This window comes from Rhinolophus sinicus, chromosome 1, assembly GCF_057876585.1.
Source record: "Rhinolophus sinicus isolate RSI-liver-muscle chromosome 1, RSI-T2T, whole genome shotgun sequence".
Lineage (NCBI taxonomy): Eukaryota > Metazoa > Chordata > Mammalia > Chiroptera > Rhinolophidae > Rhinolophus > Rhinolophus sinicus.
In genome coordinates this window covers 23,846,717-23,861,926 of record NC_142501.1, presented here as the reverse complement: position 1 = coordinate 23,861,926, position 15,210 = coordinate 23,846,717, and the positions used below count along the sequence as shown (strand labels likewise).

Below are 15,210 nucleotides of genomic sequence, written 5' to 3'. Positions count from 1 at the left end.
TACAAATGTGTTTTTGGAGTGGGGCTAATGCTGTTTGTATTGTTCTGCACTTTTTTTCCCCCCACTTATTATGTCATGGACATCTTTCTACTCCTAAAAAAAGACATTATTTGAATTTTTAATGGGTAATAGTTGTTTTAGATAAAGTGAAATGGAAGAGAAGGCAACTTGGCAATTTTGACATGTAAGAAAATCCTATATTTGATGTATTTAAAATATTTTTGGGGGTATGATTTACTTACCAACATGTTTTATAAGTTGCTTGTAAATCATTCCCTACTAGATAGCATTCCACCTGCTAGGATAAGACAGGACTAGGTAAGAAGCTGAGGAACATGCTACAGGTGGTAAATGTGGGTTTCATAAGAAAATGTATAATTCTAATTCTATAGAAGGTATGTATACGCATAGAAAACAGTCTACAACATAGACACTAAAATGTTAACAGCTGTTATCACAGGATGGTTGGAATATAGGTGTTTTTTTCCCCATTATGGTTTTTTGTGTTTTCAACAATGAACATTTCTTACTTTTAAAATTAGTTAAAAAGTAAATGCAATATAAAAAATAAATTCAGTGCATGTGATGAAAAAGGCTACAGAAGCTAAACTCTTTTGAATTAGTATCTTTTCCAACCCCAAACCCCAGAGTAACAGTAGAAACACTAGTCCCTTGTTTGATTTTCTTAATTTAAGGAATTAGATTTGAGTTCCCTCATTAAAACCTTTAGCATCACTGAAAGAGTTGATCAGGAAATGAGACAAAAATCAGGAGATAATATTTCTTTATTACATATAAAAAAATTAACAAAGCAATATATATATATTTTTTGCAAGTCCACAGGACCTCAGGAAAAAAATATGTTCTGAATATGAAGTTAATCTTATGGCACTGTGGTTCATGTTTTGTATATTCAAGTACAGAAGAAAATATGTAGAGTGATTATGCATGGGAACAGAAGAGGAATAATAATGAAAAACTGTAATTTGGTGAACTATCACAACATACATTGTGTCAAAAATATGAGTAAATATAAATGACCATATACTGTAAATAAAGAAAAGGAGGAAACTGTTTCAATATTCAGGTTTAAATACTAAACACACAAATAAAACAAATTCTGTGTCTATAATAATTTTTGAAGTGTATACAAGTGCATTGCAAATAAATGAGCTTTTTAAAATTTAAAGTCCATTTCCTCTTTACCAAAGCATATTTCTACACTTACGATTTCTTTTCTCTTATTTTAAAACCTCTTTTTCTTCAGTTTTTTAAAAAGTTTCATCATGGCCGGTATATGTGGAATCTAACCTCTAGCCTGAACCTGGACTTCATGCAAACATATTCTTTAAGGTTGCATCTGCGCATACTTTGTCCAAGTGTTCAGAGTTAAATAGTACCACTTCCTTTGTACAGTCACTTTTGTTCACATGTAGTGGCAATGCTTCTGTTTCAGCAGGTTTTCTTACACACCCTTTTCTTTTCTTTTCTTTCTGTCCACAGCAGTCTCCAAACTTTCGTAACACAAGTGGTAGGTATTAAAGTGCTTTATACAAAGAAACACTACATGCATGTGGAGAGGTTCCATTTAACACCCCACAGACCAATGTTCACACACATCACGCAAGAGAAGGCTCTTTTTAAGAAACACCTTTTCTGATAGAAGAGTTGGGGATTCCTTAAAATCTCATTAATTACTTTAAGTAGTACAAATGTAAGTAGTAACATATCTGAAGCTGGGAAGAGTCCTTGTTACATGTTTTGCCTTTAATGGATTATTGCTAAATATACTGCTATTAAAATATTCTTAATAGTTATGAATTTCACAATCAGTTCCATAGAAAACAGGTATCAGCACAGGATTTTTCATTCCTCTTCATGCAAAAAAATATTTTTAAACATGGGCCCAAAAGAGAAAGAGAAAGGTTAGACAAGACCCATGCATTGGAACATTTCTATACATTTTGGCACTTAAAAACAATTCCAGTTTCATTTTTGAGGTCTCCTTTCCATTGTTTGTAGTTTCTACGTAGAGAAGTGCCATTATGTGCTATACACCTTTATTGCTACTTGCACTCTCTTTTTAAAATATCCATGACTTTTCTTCCAAGAGATGGTTTCCAGAGCTGGACAAAACTTTTCATATTCACAACTAGTTTCCCTGTTCTTACATCCTCATGTCCTGCTACAAGGTACTCCAAACCTAAAAGAGAACAAAAGGGATTATATAGTATCATAATTTATTGAAGCGGGGAGATGTGACTTCAGCAGTTTTATATATTCATGGTTCATGGTTTTATATATTTATGGTCCAGACAGGGAGTAACAGACAATACCAGCTGGCATTTACTAAGCGTGTACTAATTGCTTTACATGTATTATCTCATTAATCTTGAAAATAACCTTATGAAATAGGTATTGTTTTTCTTCTTGTTTTATAAATGAGGAAACTCAAGTCTTGGCAAGATGAAGAAGCTTGTTTAGTGTCTCTCAGTAGTAGCAGGACTTTAACTCAAGCTCGGGTCTGTCTGATTTTAGAACTTTATACTGGACCACCCTCTATGGTAAAGAAGTAAGGATTCCATGGGACTTAGCAGTTGACTACTACACATCAGTGTTCCTTGGGAACTCACTAAGTATTGTAGTACAGATTAAGGAGGGTTTTATAAAAGTTTAACAACCATTTGGGAAAACATATTGGAAAAGAACTGTGGATTATATAAAATAACACATATTCTCTATGTAAAGTTGATTATGTTTTTAAGAATATAGGATGTTTGTTTTACATTTGAAAAAAAAGTGGTAAGACTTGACCAGACTTTGTAATTCAAAATTCTTCTAAGGCTTCAAATTAAAAAACATTTTGGCTAACAAACACATGCACAAAATGAAAAGACAGTCTCATTATCTATATATTAATAAAAAGAAATGTGATAATCTCCCTCGGGAGATGTTTGTAGTGATATTAATATTGGTGTTTTGAAACAATTTTTATTAATATTATAGGATAGGGCAAATAAGTAATTATGTTTATAAAATTAAAATTTCCAGTGTAAGATAAAGAGATATATTTTTATTGTTTTTTTGGGGGGTACTGGAAACTATTATTTTTAAGTTATTTTTTTTCAGTTATAGTTGATAGTCAATATTATTTTATATTAGTTTCAGGTGTACAACACAGTGGTTAGACATGTATATATAATTTATGCAGTGATCCCCCCATTAGTCTAGTATGCACCTGGCACTATGCATAGTTGTTGCAACATTATTGACTATATTCTCTATGCTGAACTTTAAAGAGACATATACTTTTAAATTCAAATGAAGAGAAAACACTAGATGTTAAAATTCAATAGAAAATATCCATTTAAACTCCTGGTTTGTATGTGTATATATATATATATATACACATACATATATATATATAATTATATTATATTTACATATAATATATATATTCTTGTTTATTCACTGAATGACCTAGAAAAAAATGTCATCCCAGTAGTAATGAACTTCTGTAAGAGACATACTGTGGTCTCTAATAACAAATCTCACTAAAAACAAAAAAAACAAGGCTTCTTGGAGAATGGCTTATTCCAGGTCCAGGGCAGGAAGATACAAGGAAGGCATGGGATATCTGATTGAACAAGGAAGCTTTCAAATATTAATGAGGATCATTTTAAAAGGATACCAGAGTCAGCAAGAAGAGGTTATAACTTATTGAAGTCGGGATAATTTGAGCACCAAGAAACATAATGGTGTGTATTGAAACACACCAAATCAACAAAAATCCATAATTCCAAAATGATATTCAAAAAAGAAAATTTCAGAGAAAAATTAATTTGTCGTCTTTTGAGGCAGGTCTTTAAAACCACTCCTTACTTTGAAATAGAAATTAAAAGGAAAGAATTTAGCATTTATCCGGCCTTTACAATAGAATTGTATTTCATGGTAACATAATAGCCCAGCTTGGAAAAGAATGTCAATTTACAGAAGAATGTCAACTAATAAATGAAGGGAATTAGAATAGAAAAACATCATTTCTCAAACTCTAATGAAATTATTGGTTCAGGAAGGGATTACCAATGGTGATAAAATCATTAAGTGAATAGTTAATGGGAAACTTGATGTTTGTATAGTGACTAAAGTAACACCACACTCATTATTTTGTAGTCTCAAAAGGGAAAACAAAACTGCCCAATGGAGAGACCATCGTTATCACTCTAACCCAAGGGTCAAGTTTAGCAACCCTGATGGTGGGTCGTTCAGGTACTATATATCTTCTAATGTGATTTAACATGAAGTACACAACATGAAATATACAACATGAAGTGGAAAGAATTCTAGTCAAAATGTTTATCTTGAATCAATCGAACTTTTCTTTAGAGATTATAGGAAATATAGGAGGCAGAGGGACAAGCTAAATGACAGCACAAGGAACCAACCAGACAAACATAGAAGGGTAGGATAAACTACAGGACAGCTGGCCCGGTTTCTTCAACAATATGTCTTCAACAACAATGAAAAGGGAACTGTACTTGAATAAAAGATATTTGAGGGACTTAAAAACCAGATACAATGTGTGGTCCTGGATTGACTACTGGCAAGGACAAACCAGCTCTATGAAACACTTTGGAATCAGTTGGGAAATTGGAACATGGTCTGTGTATTAGTGACAATAAACTAAAATTGAAGGTAAAGATCATTAACTGAATAAAGTGGGTTACAGAATGGAACATATACTAAGATTTCATTTTGGTTAAAAAATACAATATATATGTGCACAGAGAAAGGTATGGAAGGATTTGCACTAAGTAATGTTAACATCTTGGGGAGCAGAAATGTGAATTAAATTTCCCCCTAAATTTCTATAACATGCATATATTGCTTCTATAATAATAAAAAGGTTATTTAAAAGGTTATTAAAATAAATCAATCCTAAATTTAAAGATAGCTATGATGGTGTTTTCCAAAGAAGAGAACTAAAAGGAAAATATAATAATGACGTAAAGAGGTTTAACCACTGGAGAGCACAAATGTCAGATGGATTAAAAGGTATTTTAAATTCTTTAAAGGGTAACTTTAGCTCTGCATGAAAATGAATCCCAATATTTAATTAACAGACTAGTTAAAATATAATGTTCTTGATATTGTTTGTTTCATCTCTGAAATAGTAAAATTCTCATTAAAAATACAATAAATAATTTTTAGGAAACTTCAATGTTAAGTCTAGTATTTTAAATGAATTTACTTTGAAACTATAAAAAAAACAAATGTTATAGGAATTTGCCATTAATTTAAAGTATAAATATAAATTGAACTCATAAAAATGATACTGAATAAATCCATAAAATATGGAGCAGCATCAAGCCGAAAATTATCATGGAAAGCAATGTTATCTGTTGCATTGCTTCTTAGCATTTACAATTTATTTTCCTATCTCTATGCTTCCGACATCTACTTTGCTACATGCTTGAGGGCACAAATTTTATTTTATACCCATAAAAAAAGAAAATATAATATTTCAGTGCTGGTCTTGACATTCTAAAATATATGATTGATGAATGAGTAAAAGTGTGTATGAATGTAGGAACGAATGAATTTGCAGGGATGCCCATTTAGATCGCTCCTTTTCAAAAGTAGCAAAGGAAGCAAGTTGATGTGTAAGGTTTCAGAATTTTCTTATCAGCTTTCTTTGGCCTTAGCTATTGAACTTGTAAAAATGAAAAAAACAAAGTGAAATGAAAGAGTGTCTGGTTTTGCTTTGGCAGGTTCCAGTCTTTTCTTCAAAGCAAGTAAACATGTTTTCAAGAATTCTTTGAATAATTACGTTTATGTTTTCAATTGTGATGAAATCAGTTGATTCTTTGACTGTTTGGCAGGAATCTGATTAGGAAGTATAGTTCACTTCCTGGAGGGTGGCTCAGATGGTCAAAGCTTTTGTTTTTAATGTCTTGCTAAAAAACTGGGCAGATTTTTTTTTTTTTTCTTTTTCTTTTGCCAAGATAGTAGAAAGTGCTTTATAGAAAGAGCCTCTGTACACAGATGGTTGGGAAAACGAACGCAGATTAATGACTATTTCCCGTATTCAAAATCTAAGATTCTGATGACCTCATTTGTTTTTTGAAACTTTATTTATTTTTAAATGACTTGTTTTCTTTTCTTTATTAACATTTAAATTGATTAAAATACTGAAGGGGTATAAAAAGGTGGGAAAAATTAGTTAATAGTAGAACTAAAATCAAGAGTTTGTATATCATTGTTCAGGTGGTTTAGGTTGGGGGGATATTCAATTGATAGTTTTTCTTTTTCTCTCTCATTGATCTGTTTGTTTCTCTCAAATTTATTTATCAAAGACCACAAGTGACTTCTTACTAATATGACTGTGGTTTCCTGGACTTATATATGGAAGGCTTTATATCCAGAAGAGAAATCATGCACCTGTTTCAACAGTGCCATTAAGACACAGATGGCAACTACAGGAACAGGGAAATAGGGGATTTTTAAAAATATTATTTGTTTGCTAGAACTTACTATCTGGGAACTATGTTACTATTATTTGGGTACTAATGGTAGGTACTGGGACACTATGGTCAAAAATCTAAATCCCATCCTTAAATTTAAGGAGGGAGACAGAAAAGTAAGCAGCTTATGACACAGTATGAAGAGTATACTTGTAGAGTGTAAAGGTATGGATTCCATGCTTACTTGCTTGTCTCTACCTCTGCCATAACATTTTGAGGTGCAAATTTCACTCCATTCCAAGTTTCTCTAAGAGTCTAAAGGGTTGTTTTTTTGCTTTTTTTCTTTTCCTTTGCTTGTTTGTTTATTTCTGCTGTTTCTAGTTTGAAACCAGAATGATCATTTAATGAAAAACAAGATGATGAGAACTTGAGAGTTGTTTTCTCTCCAGGAGAAACAGATGCTTCTCATACAATAGTAAAAATGAATTCAATATTATTTGCACAGATGAAATTTTGCATTTGAACTTCCTTTGGGAGCAACTTCTACCCAGGGCACGGTAATAGGACCTAGCTTTCAGATAAAGTGTTAGTGGCAGATAAATTCATGAAAGTGCTTTCTGTGCTACTGACACCTGGAACCAATCTGAGACTTCTCTTTCAGGACAGAGGATATTATATTGCTGGATTTTAAAATATACTTTAATAGAGCACCTGGAAGAGAAATAATTTTTTGATGTCAGTTCAAAGAATTCCATTTGGGTTTTCCCCAGAATTCAGATGTGAAAAGGAGAGATGCTCTTGCTGAGTTTATTTAAGTTGTGGTTCAGAGAATGTAAGACAAACAGCAAATCAGCAGAGACAAGGTAGTTTAATAACTAGAAAAGTCGAATGCTCACCAGGATTGAGGATTGGACAAGTGCAGCCTCTGTTAGTCCATGATTCTGGATATAATGTTCGCTTTCCTCGTAAAATTTTCAATTTGGTAGATTTTAAGACTTTTTTTATCTTCACATTGACCTCAGCATGAGATCCTTTATCATGAGCTGATAGAATCTTTATTTTTATCACTGTAACAACACAATTTCAAAAGTCAAAATGCATAGAATTTCGTATTACCTTCATATTATCTTTTCGCGGTTTGAACAACTTAAATATGCATTTCAGAGTACAATGGAAAAATGAATTAATGATGATGAGAATGTGGAAATTTGCTTTAACAATCATCGATTTTGCACTGGCTTCACCTCATTAATATTAATTATACTCTTCCTTCTTAGACATTTTCAACTGCTACTCATCGCCATTTGCCTACTGCAAATATAATCTTCAACACATTCAGCTATCAAATCAACATAGAAAGAAGGTGCATAGGGAGTAGAATTATATCCTGATTTTTATTTAGATTCTAACTATATTATACTCTTCTGCCTAACTGTGTATAACGTTATGACGAAGGGCAAATATTACTCCCAGGATATATTTTAAATATTCTCAAGAGATTAAATAATACTATTGATTACTTAAGCTTCCACTGGTGTAAAATGCAAGCGGAGTGGGGTTAGGGAGGCAGTTCCACGTGAGGGCAAAGCTCCAGTGTTCTATATGACTCACGAGTCTATTGTGCTCTAACATCTATGAAATGGATGCTGGGGGCGGGAATTAAGTAATGGAATAAGTTGGGGTGGGGAAGAAAGTAGACCTAAGGAACACTGGATGCACTATTCTATATTAGTAAGAGAGTTCTTATTGTCTCATCTATATCTTGATGGAAGATGGTGTGTAATGATAGAACCCTATCCTAGCTGGTCCCATATCCTGAGAACATGGCTGTCAGACAGCTGTCTTCATGGGATCACCAAATGTTAGACTTCTAAGGGGTCTTAAGAGCTCATCCAGTTTTGTTTTATGTATAAGGAGGCAAGTTTTAAGAAATGAAGTGAACTGCTCAAGTTTGCATGCCTGGTTGACTAGAGGTAGAGTTTGGATTAGAATCCTGATGAGAGCTGCATGAAGGGTACATAGCCTAGTGCCTCACACGTGGCCAAGGCTCAAGAAGTACGTTTTCTTCACTAGACTATAAGCTCAAAGAGAGCAGGGACAGTGTCTCTTCATTACGATAGCGCAGTTAAGTATTTGCTAAAGGAATAATCAAATAAATCAAGTTTTTTCCTTTAAGCCAGAGAAAGGGAGAGTGAAGGAGAAATCTTTTATCTCCAAGTCTGTAGGTATGTTGCACTTAATAAGACCAAAGTATTTCATTACATTATTAAGAGCATTCAAGTTCTCGTAAGCAGAAAATAATATCATTACATTAAAAGATGCCCATGTGGTTGTTTGTAAGTTCAGTCAGAGACCTACTGAACTACGTGATAATGAAAACCAGTTGATATTTCCACTGGACCGACTGACTTTGAACTAACTGGTCATTTTTTTTTTTTTTTCTGTAGATAGTAAATACCATTCCTTCTAAACGGATTTTTCTTTATTAGGTACTATGCATTTCATAAGTTTTTTTCTATTATTTAGTCAAGTTGGCAGGTTAAAGGAGGGAAATATGCACGTAATTTTAGATAAGATTTATGAGGTTTTTAACATTTACTTTTTTATCTCTTATGAGATGAAATACAATGTTATCAAGAACGTAAACACTTGGTTTTAGAAATCATGACTTAAAATTTTCTCTTCATTGTAATGCATATTTCAGGCCCTATAAAGTATGGAACAAATAAAAAGCCTAGACACAAGGATATGTTGGCAAGATAGGGTATCTTTAATACACTTAATAGCAAACATAAAGCTATTTAGAATTTGAAGATAGCAACAGTATTTAAGGAAGTGATAGTTTTCTTTGTCTATGTGCTACATTTTCCTGTTATTTGAGAGAGAGAGCAGTTTCTAGACAGAGAGGACAGGGAAGAAACTCAGGCAGACAGCTCCTCTCAGTACCTCAAAAATATATATCCTTTGCTCCCTCCCAACCATTTACTGAGCATTTAGTACATGCAAGGTAATGTGCTATGTGCTTTTCCAAAATCGCATTTCATGGGGAAGGTGACATCGTCCGTATTTTACAGATAAGGAAGTCTGGAGAGGTTAAGTTACCCACTCACTAAACCAAAAATCAGACCCGTATAGGTCTGAGACCGATGCCTGAGCGCTTAATCTCTATGAAATACTGCTTTCAACTGATTTCTGCTTAGTGTTACCTGATAAACTGCCACAGGAATCATTCAAGTGACTAGAGACTTCCCTTTTAGATAGATTACTGAGATAAGAAGCATCTATCAGAAAGGTTTATGTACCATGGATTTTTCTTTTTGTTCTTTGCTTCTTCTCCTCATAGGAGGATACCCTTGCCTTTGCTCTACAAGCCTCTTGCCCTCACCAATCAATGCCATCTGTATTAGGAAAATCTAGGCCAAGGCCAGATTACTGTGTTTAGTATTATTGTATAAGACTAATGCTTTGATTTAGTGGGGATGTTATACACTAGGTGTTCCATTTCCTAGAACACTCTTTGTACTTAGTCTGAATAGAATCTTAGAGGCATTCAAAGACTTCAGACTTACCATATGAATATTTCATTCCACAGAATGCCTTGGAGTTTCCTAACACTTGCTCCTTGCATTCACATTTACCTACAGAAATTAAATGAAAAAAGGTGTTAGTTATTTAAAGGAACAATAACAAAAAAAGAAACAGCAAGTAAATCTAGGTAGCATAACGCTTTAAGGCTTGAGTGAGTCATATAATTCATACCTACTAAGGAAGCATGAAAAGTCATTAAAGAGATAGAGTCACTTTCTGAATTGAACTATCTATTATCCAATAAAGTATTGACCTAAGAGAAATATAGAAATGTAGAAACAGTGATATATTTTAATGCTTGTAATTGATGTTGTGATATAGTCCAGTATTAGTAGCCCATGCTAATGGAAAGGAACAACTGAATGGATTACCTATGGAAGAGACAATTATCTTTTTATAATTTTTATAATGTTCACCAAAGTAAAATAACTGGGCAGTCCTTTGAAGGTAATGCCATCTAATTTAAAAGTATTTATGAGCACCTATGGTATGCAGGACATGATGCTATGTACTTCAGAGTATATAAAGATGAACAAGACACAATTCTTGTCTTAAGGGTTACAATTCAGTAAGATGAGGACAGCAAGTACATAAACAGTGGTAAGGGTTCTAAGACAGGTACAATACACTTGGGTGGGAAAGTCACATGCTTGGGGGGATGGGAAAAGTCTTCATGGCTGAAGAAGGATTTGAAATGGACTTTGAAGAATAAGTAGGATACTTTATACCAACAGTTAAAATCATGTATTACAAATATGTGTGAGAGATTTGCCAGACCTTGTGGAAGACTTTCAAAATGCCTCTGTACATAGTCTATATATAGTATTCTCATATTTATGTATCTGTTTCCTCTCTAGTCTGTGATCCTTGAGGACACTGGTTATGTCTTATTCACCTTTATATTCCTAGAGCCCAGAATGGATAGGATTTTGATTCTTACTGATTTAACAGTTAGATATAATTCCCTCACCCATCCCCTCTTGCCTGCATGCATTGCATTTCACAGGCACTGAGTGGTAATAATGGCAGGTAACATGTACTGAGTATTTACTGTATGTCAGGCACTATTTTAACTGTTTTATATTTATTTACTCATATAAGATTCTAACATAGTAGAAATTTGACAGGAATATGGAGATAAAAGAGTGAGCAAACAAATATAAGAGAGAAAAAGCAGAGTGTATTCATGGAAGAGTCAGCGATTCTGTTTATCCTGGATACAGATTGAATAATGAATAGTAGAAGGTATCATGGGGACCTTGAGTGAGAAGCAATTAGGGCCTGAATTTAATTTGTTAAATAAAGGGGAATTTTCAAAGCTATTATCTTAAAGAAGTTACATGAATTAAAAAATATACATATATATGAAAATTAATCTGGCATTACCATATCAAAAGTATTGGAATGGAGAGAAAATGGAGGCAGGGATCAATTACAAAACCAGTGAAACTGATAACAGCAACAGGAACCAAACTGAGTGTCAACTACAGACCATAATCCATATAAGGAATTTTATCCCTATAATCTTTAATATTTATAATAACTGTATGAGGTAGGTAGTATTTAAAAATGAAGGCTCAGAGCAGTTTATTAGCTTGTTCAAGGTAGCATTGCTAACAAGTAGAAAAGCCAGTTTTTAAGCCTGGGTTTGGGAGAATCTGAAGCCCCTGCTCTTTCCCCTACACTGTCTCTCTAAGACAGATGGATTGTGGGTCTGAGAGGTGGCTACGGATCTAGATAGGGAGAAATATCAAGGGAAGCTGGAGAGTTTGGGTCTACAAATTTTGTCAATGGATTGGATGAGGTCAAGGGAAGAGGAAACACAAAAATGGACTTGAAGTTTTCAGCTCAGATGACAGAAGATTTAGCATCACTAACAGAAATTGGGAAGTTAGGAGGAGAGCATTCAGGGGTGTATAATTTAAGGGTTTTTTTGGTAGCAATCAGTTGTCTCACTTAATTATTGAAAGGATATGGAGTAGCTCATAGAAAGGAGAAGAAGCTAAGGAACCGGAACTCTGAAAGCACAAGAATCAGGAGAGCGCCAGAGATCTAGGAACTATTGGGTCGTCTCTTTCATGGCTTTCCCCGCTGGAATCATGAACGCCAATCATTTTCAGACTTTGTCACTTTAAGCTCAAGATTTAAATTCCAGGGACAGAACACCTGATTGGCCTCTCCAAAACTATTAAATTGGGGAAGAACGGTTCCTCAAAGAACACATTGGGTTGAGTTGCCACAGAAATAGCAGGAAAGAAGAGGAAATGGGTCTGATCAGGCAAAAACACACCAGAGGTCTAGTACGAGGAGAATATAATGGATTAGAGATGCTGACAGAACATCCAAATGGAAATGAGAGTATGATCCTGGTGAGACTGGATAGGTAGACATAGCAATGTGGGAAACAGTGACATATTGGCTCTAACGAAAGCTTGTCTAGAAATCAGAGAATGAGATTTGCAAGTAGAAAAATCACAGTGGAATTAGGTAGTGAGAAAGAGAAATCAAAGGTACTTAAAATGAGATGTTGTGTGATCTGTTAAATAATATTGCTTATAATCTAAACATAGCAGAGAGGATTACTCAATCAGAAATTGTAGTAACTTAAGTGGAGAGCTCACTGCCTTGGAAAGTTCCACTAAAGCAGGAGAGCATGGCCAATACCATGCTGTAAAACTTAATGAAACTCCACATGGCATATATTGTTCCTCAGTGTAATGTTCTTCTCTTTAGTCCTTCATCCTGTAAGAACATACGTAGGTCTGTTATTGGAAGACCTTTCTTTGGCTGCTTTCCAGTGCTCTCTTTTCATAAGAAATCAGATATTAAAATTTGTTTTTGAATGGATCTTTGTTGATCAGGCTACAGCCCAGATGTGTTTTGTTAAAAGAAATCTGAAAGAGGAGGAAAACCTGTTTAGAGACACTGGGTATTAGGATGAGAGAGAGAGAGAGAGAGAGAGAGAGAGAGAGAGAGAGAGAGAGAGAGAGAGAGAGAATTGTTTACAGTTCTTTGGTACTAGTTAGAGCCAGTTTTGTTGTATAAGAAGTGAAATTGTACATCTGATGTTCTCTACCTCACAAGAAGTGATAGGAACTAAGAGTATCTTATTGGTATAGGATATTACCTTCCTAGTCATGGAAATGTGTGGTAGGGAAATAGGTAGGTAGGCACATGTATTTGAGAATGCACCCCGGTGCTTAGGAAACTGATTATCACTTTTTTGTTGAAAAGAGGGGCCCAGGAGTACTATTCTCCACCCAGTGAGAGTATTGCTGTTTAGAAGGAAACTGAACAATGTCTTCCTCGATCTGGAGCTCACCCAGATTAATTTCAGCGGCTCTCCGGGGACATCACAGACCTAACAGCTGCTGTGTACGTGAGAGTCTGGAGTCATTCTGCTGCCAGCACGTTATGGGCTTAATTCGTGTGCTGCCAGCTCCCTGGTAACATGATGCCTGGCTCAACGAAGGTCCTAAAAACTTGATTTTTATAGATTGGCTTAGCAGACAAAGTTGGAGAATTATGAAAATCATTGTTTTAGAAAAATAGAAGGAAACTTGCAAAAGTGGTTATTAATATCGTAGAATTCAGATAATGTAGCATGGAACCCAAAAAATTAATGGGAAAGATTTTTTCTTTTCCGAGTATGCAAAAGATAAATATGATAATGTCACATTGCCTTATTTCCCACCTTATTTCTGTTGTGAATTAAAATGAAACCATTAGGAAAATGGTCATAAGACTATGTTAAGTGAAAAAAAACAACAACAACCCCATGATATGGAATTACAAATGCCAGTGTTTATCAGATTTGGGTTTCTGATTCTTGAAGGGTCCATAAGTTCTTTAAGAGAATGTATTTAAATTGTGGTTTCTTACTCTGCTCTAGCCACACTGGGCTCCTTGCTGTTTCCTGAATAAGCCAGGCCTAGTCCCACTTCAGGGCTTTTGTACTTGATGTGTCTTCTGCCTAAACTCTCTTCCCTCTGTTATCTGTAAGCTCACCCCCTTACCTCCTTCAGGCATTGTTCTCAAATGTCACCTAGGACTTTCCCTGATCCCCCTATTTAAAAGTATGGCCCTCCTAAGCACTTCTTATTCCCAACCCCTGCTTTATTTCTCTATTACACTAAACATCATTACATTTTTAAAAATATTTTTCTTACTTGTTTATTACCTGCCTTCCTCTGCAAGAATATAGACTCCTGAAAGCTCAGATTTTTGTCTGTTTTGCTCAGGTATTACATTTACAGCACTGGCACACCGTATGGGTACTCAACAAATGTTTGTTGGATTAATGAATTAATTCATAAAGAACTTCTACAAATTAGTAAGAAAATTGCAAATAGGAAGTTCACAAAAAAAAGGAAAACTGACTGGCTAAGAAACCATGAAAAGTTACCAAACCTGTTAATAATCAGGAAAATGCAATTTTAAATGGCGCGATACTATTTTATACCCACCAGGTTAGTAAAAATTGACAAGTTTGATAACATTAACTTTAGAAGTCCAATAACTATTAAATGAGTTAAACTGTGGCTGGGTTGATGAGGTAGAATAGTGAGTGTTTGGCCCGTTGTATGTGCTATATAAAAGTTTGTTAAGTAAATACAGAGTATTAATGAGGATGTGGAGAAACAGAATGTCATACTTTGCTGGTGGAATGCAAATCTGTACAACCACTTCAAGGAGCTATTTGGCAATATGTGGTAAATTGACAATAAGCACACCCGTGACCCAGCAGTGTCTAGGTTGTACCTTACGGCAAAGGTCGGTGAACATTTTCTGTAAAGGGACAGATGATAAATATTTTAGGCTTCGTGAGCCAAGAGACCAAATTAAAGATGTTATGCAGGTGCTTATATAACCATTTAAAGTGTAATCATTTAACCCTTAGAGCAGGTAGCTTGCAGGCTGTAACAAAACAGATGGCAGGCCAGATTTGGCTTGAGGACCTCAGTTTGCCAGCCTCTGCTCTAGCGACACTCCTCAAGAGCTCAGTCACATAAGAGAACATTCATGGTAGCATTACATATAACAGTGAAAAACTGGGAATTGGAAATATCCTAAATGGCAAACAACAAGATAAAAAAAGTTTATTCATAGAACGGATAAACTAAAAAATGTACATATTCAGATCAAAAAATAATTTTGA

The 15,210-nt window shown here is 34.5% G+C and overlaps 1 protein-coding gene across 2 annotated transcripts in view; it reads right to left on the bottom strand.

Moving 5' to 3' along the window:
- Positions 1-767: 767 nt before the first annotated feature.
- The window catches only part of NTN4 (netrin 4), a 95,033-nt gene continuing 80,590 nt past the window's right edge, over positions 768-15,210 (bottom strand). For both annotated transcript variants that reach the window (XM_019732200.3, XM_019732201.3), the window contains exons 8-10: positions 10,034-10,102; positions 7,361-7,531; positions 768-2,203 (exon numbers count right to left, since the gene is read on the bottom strand). In XM_019732200.3, coding sequence (XP_019587759.2) covers positions 2,067-2,203; positions 7,361-7,531; positions 10,034-10,102 — 377 coding nt within the window. In that variant the 3' untranslated portion in view covers positions 768-2,066. The remainder of the gene's footprint in view (positions 2,204-7,360; positions 7,532-10,033; positions 10,103-15,210) is intronic.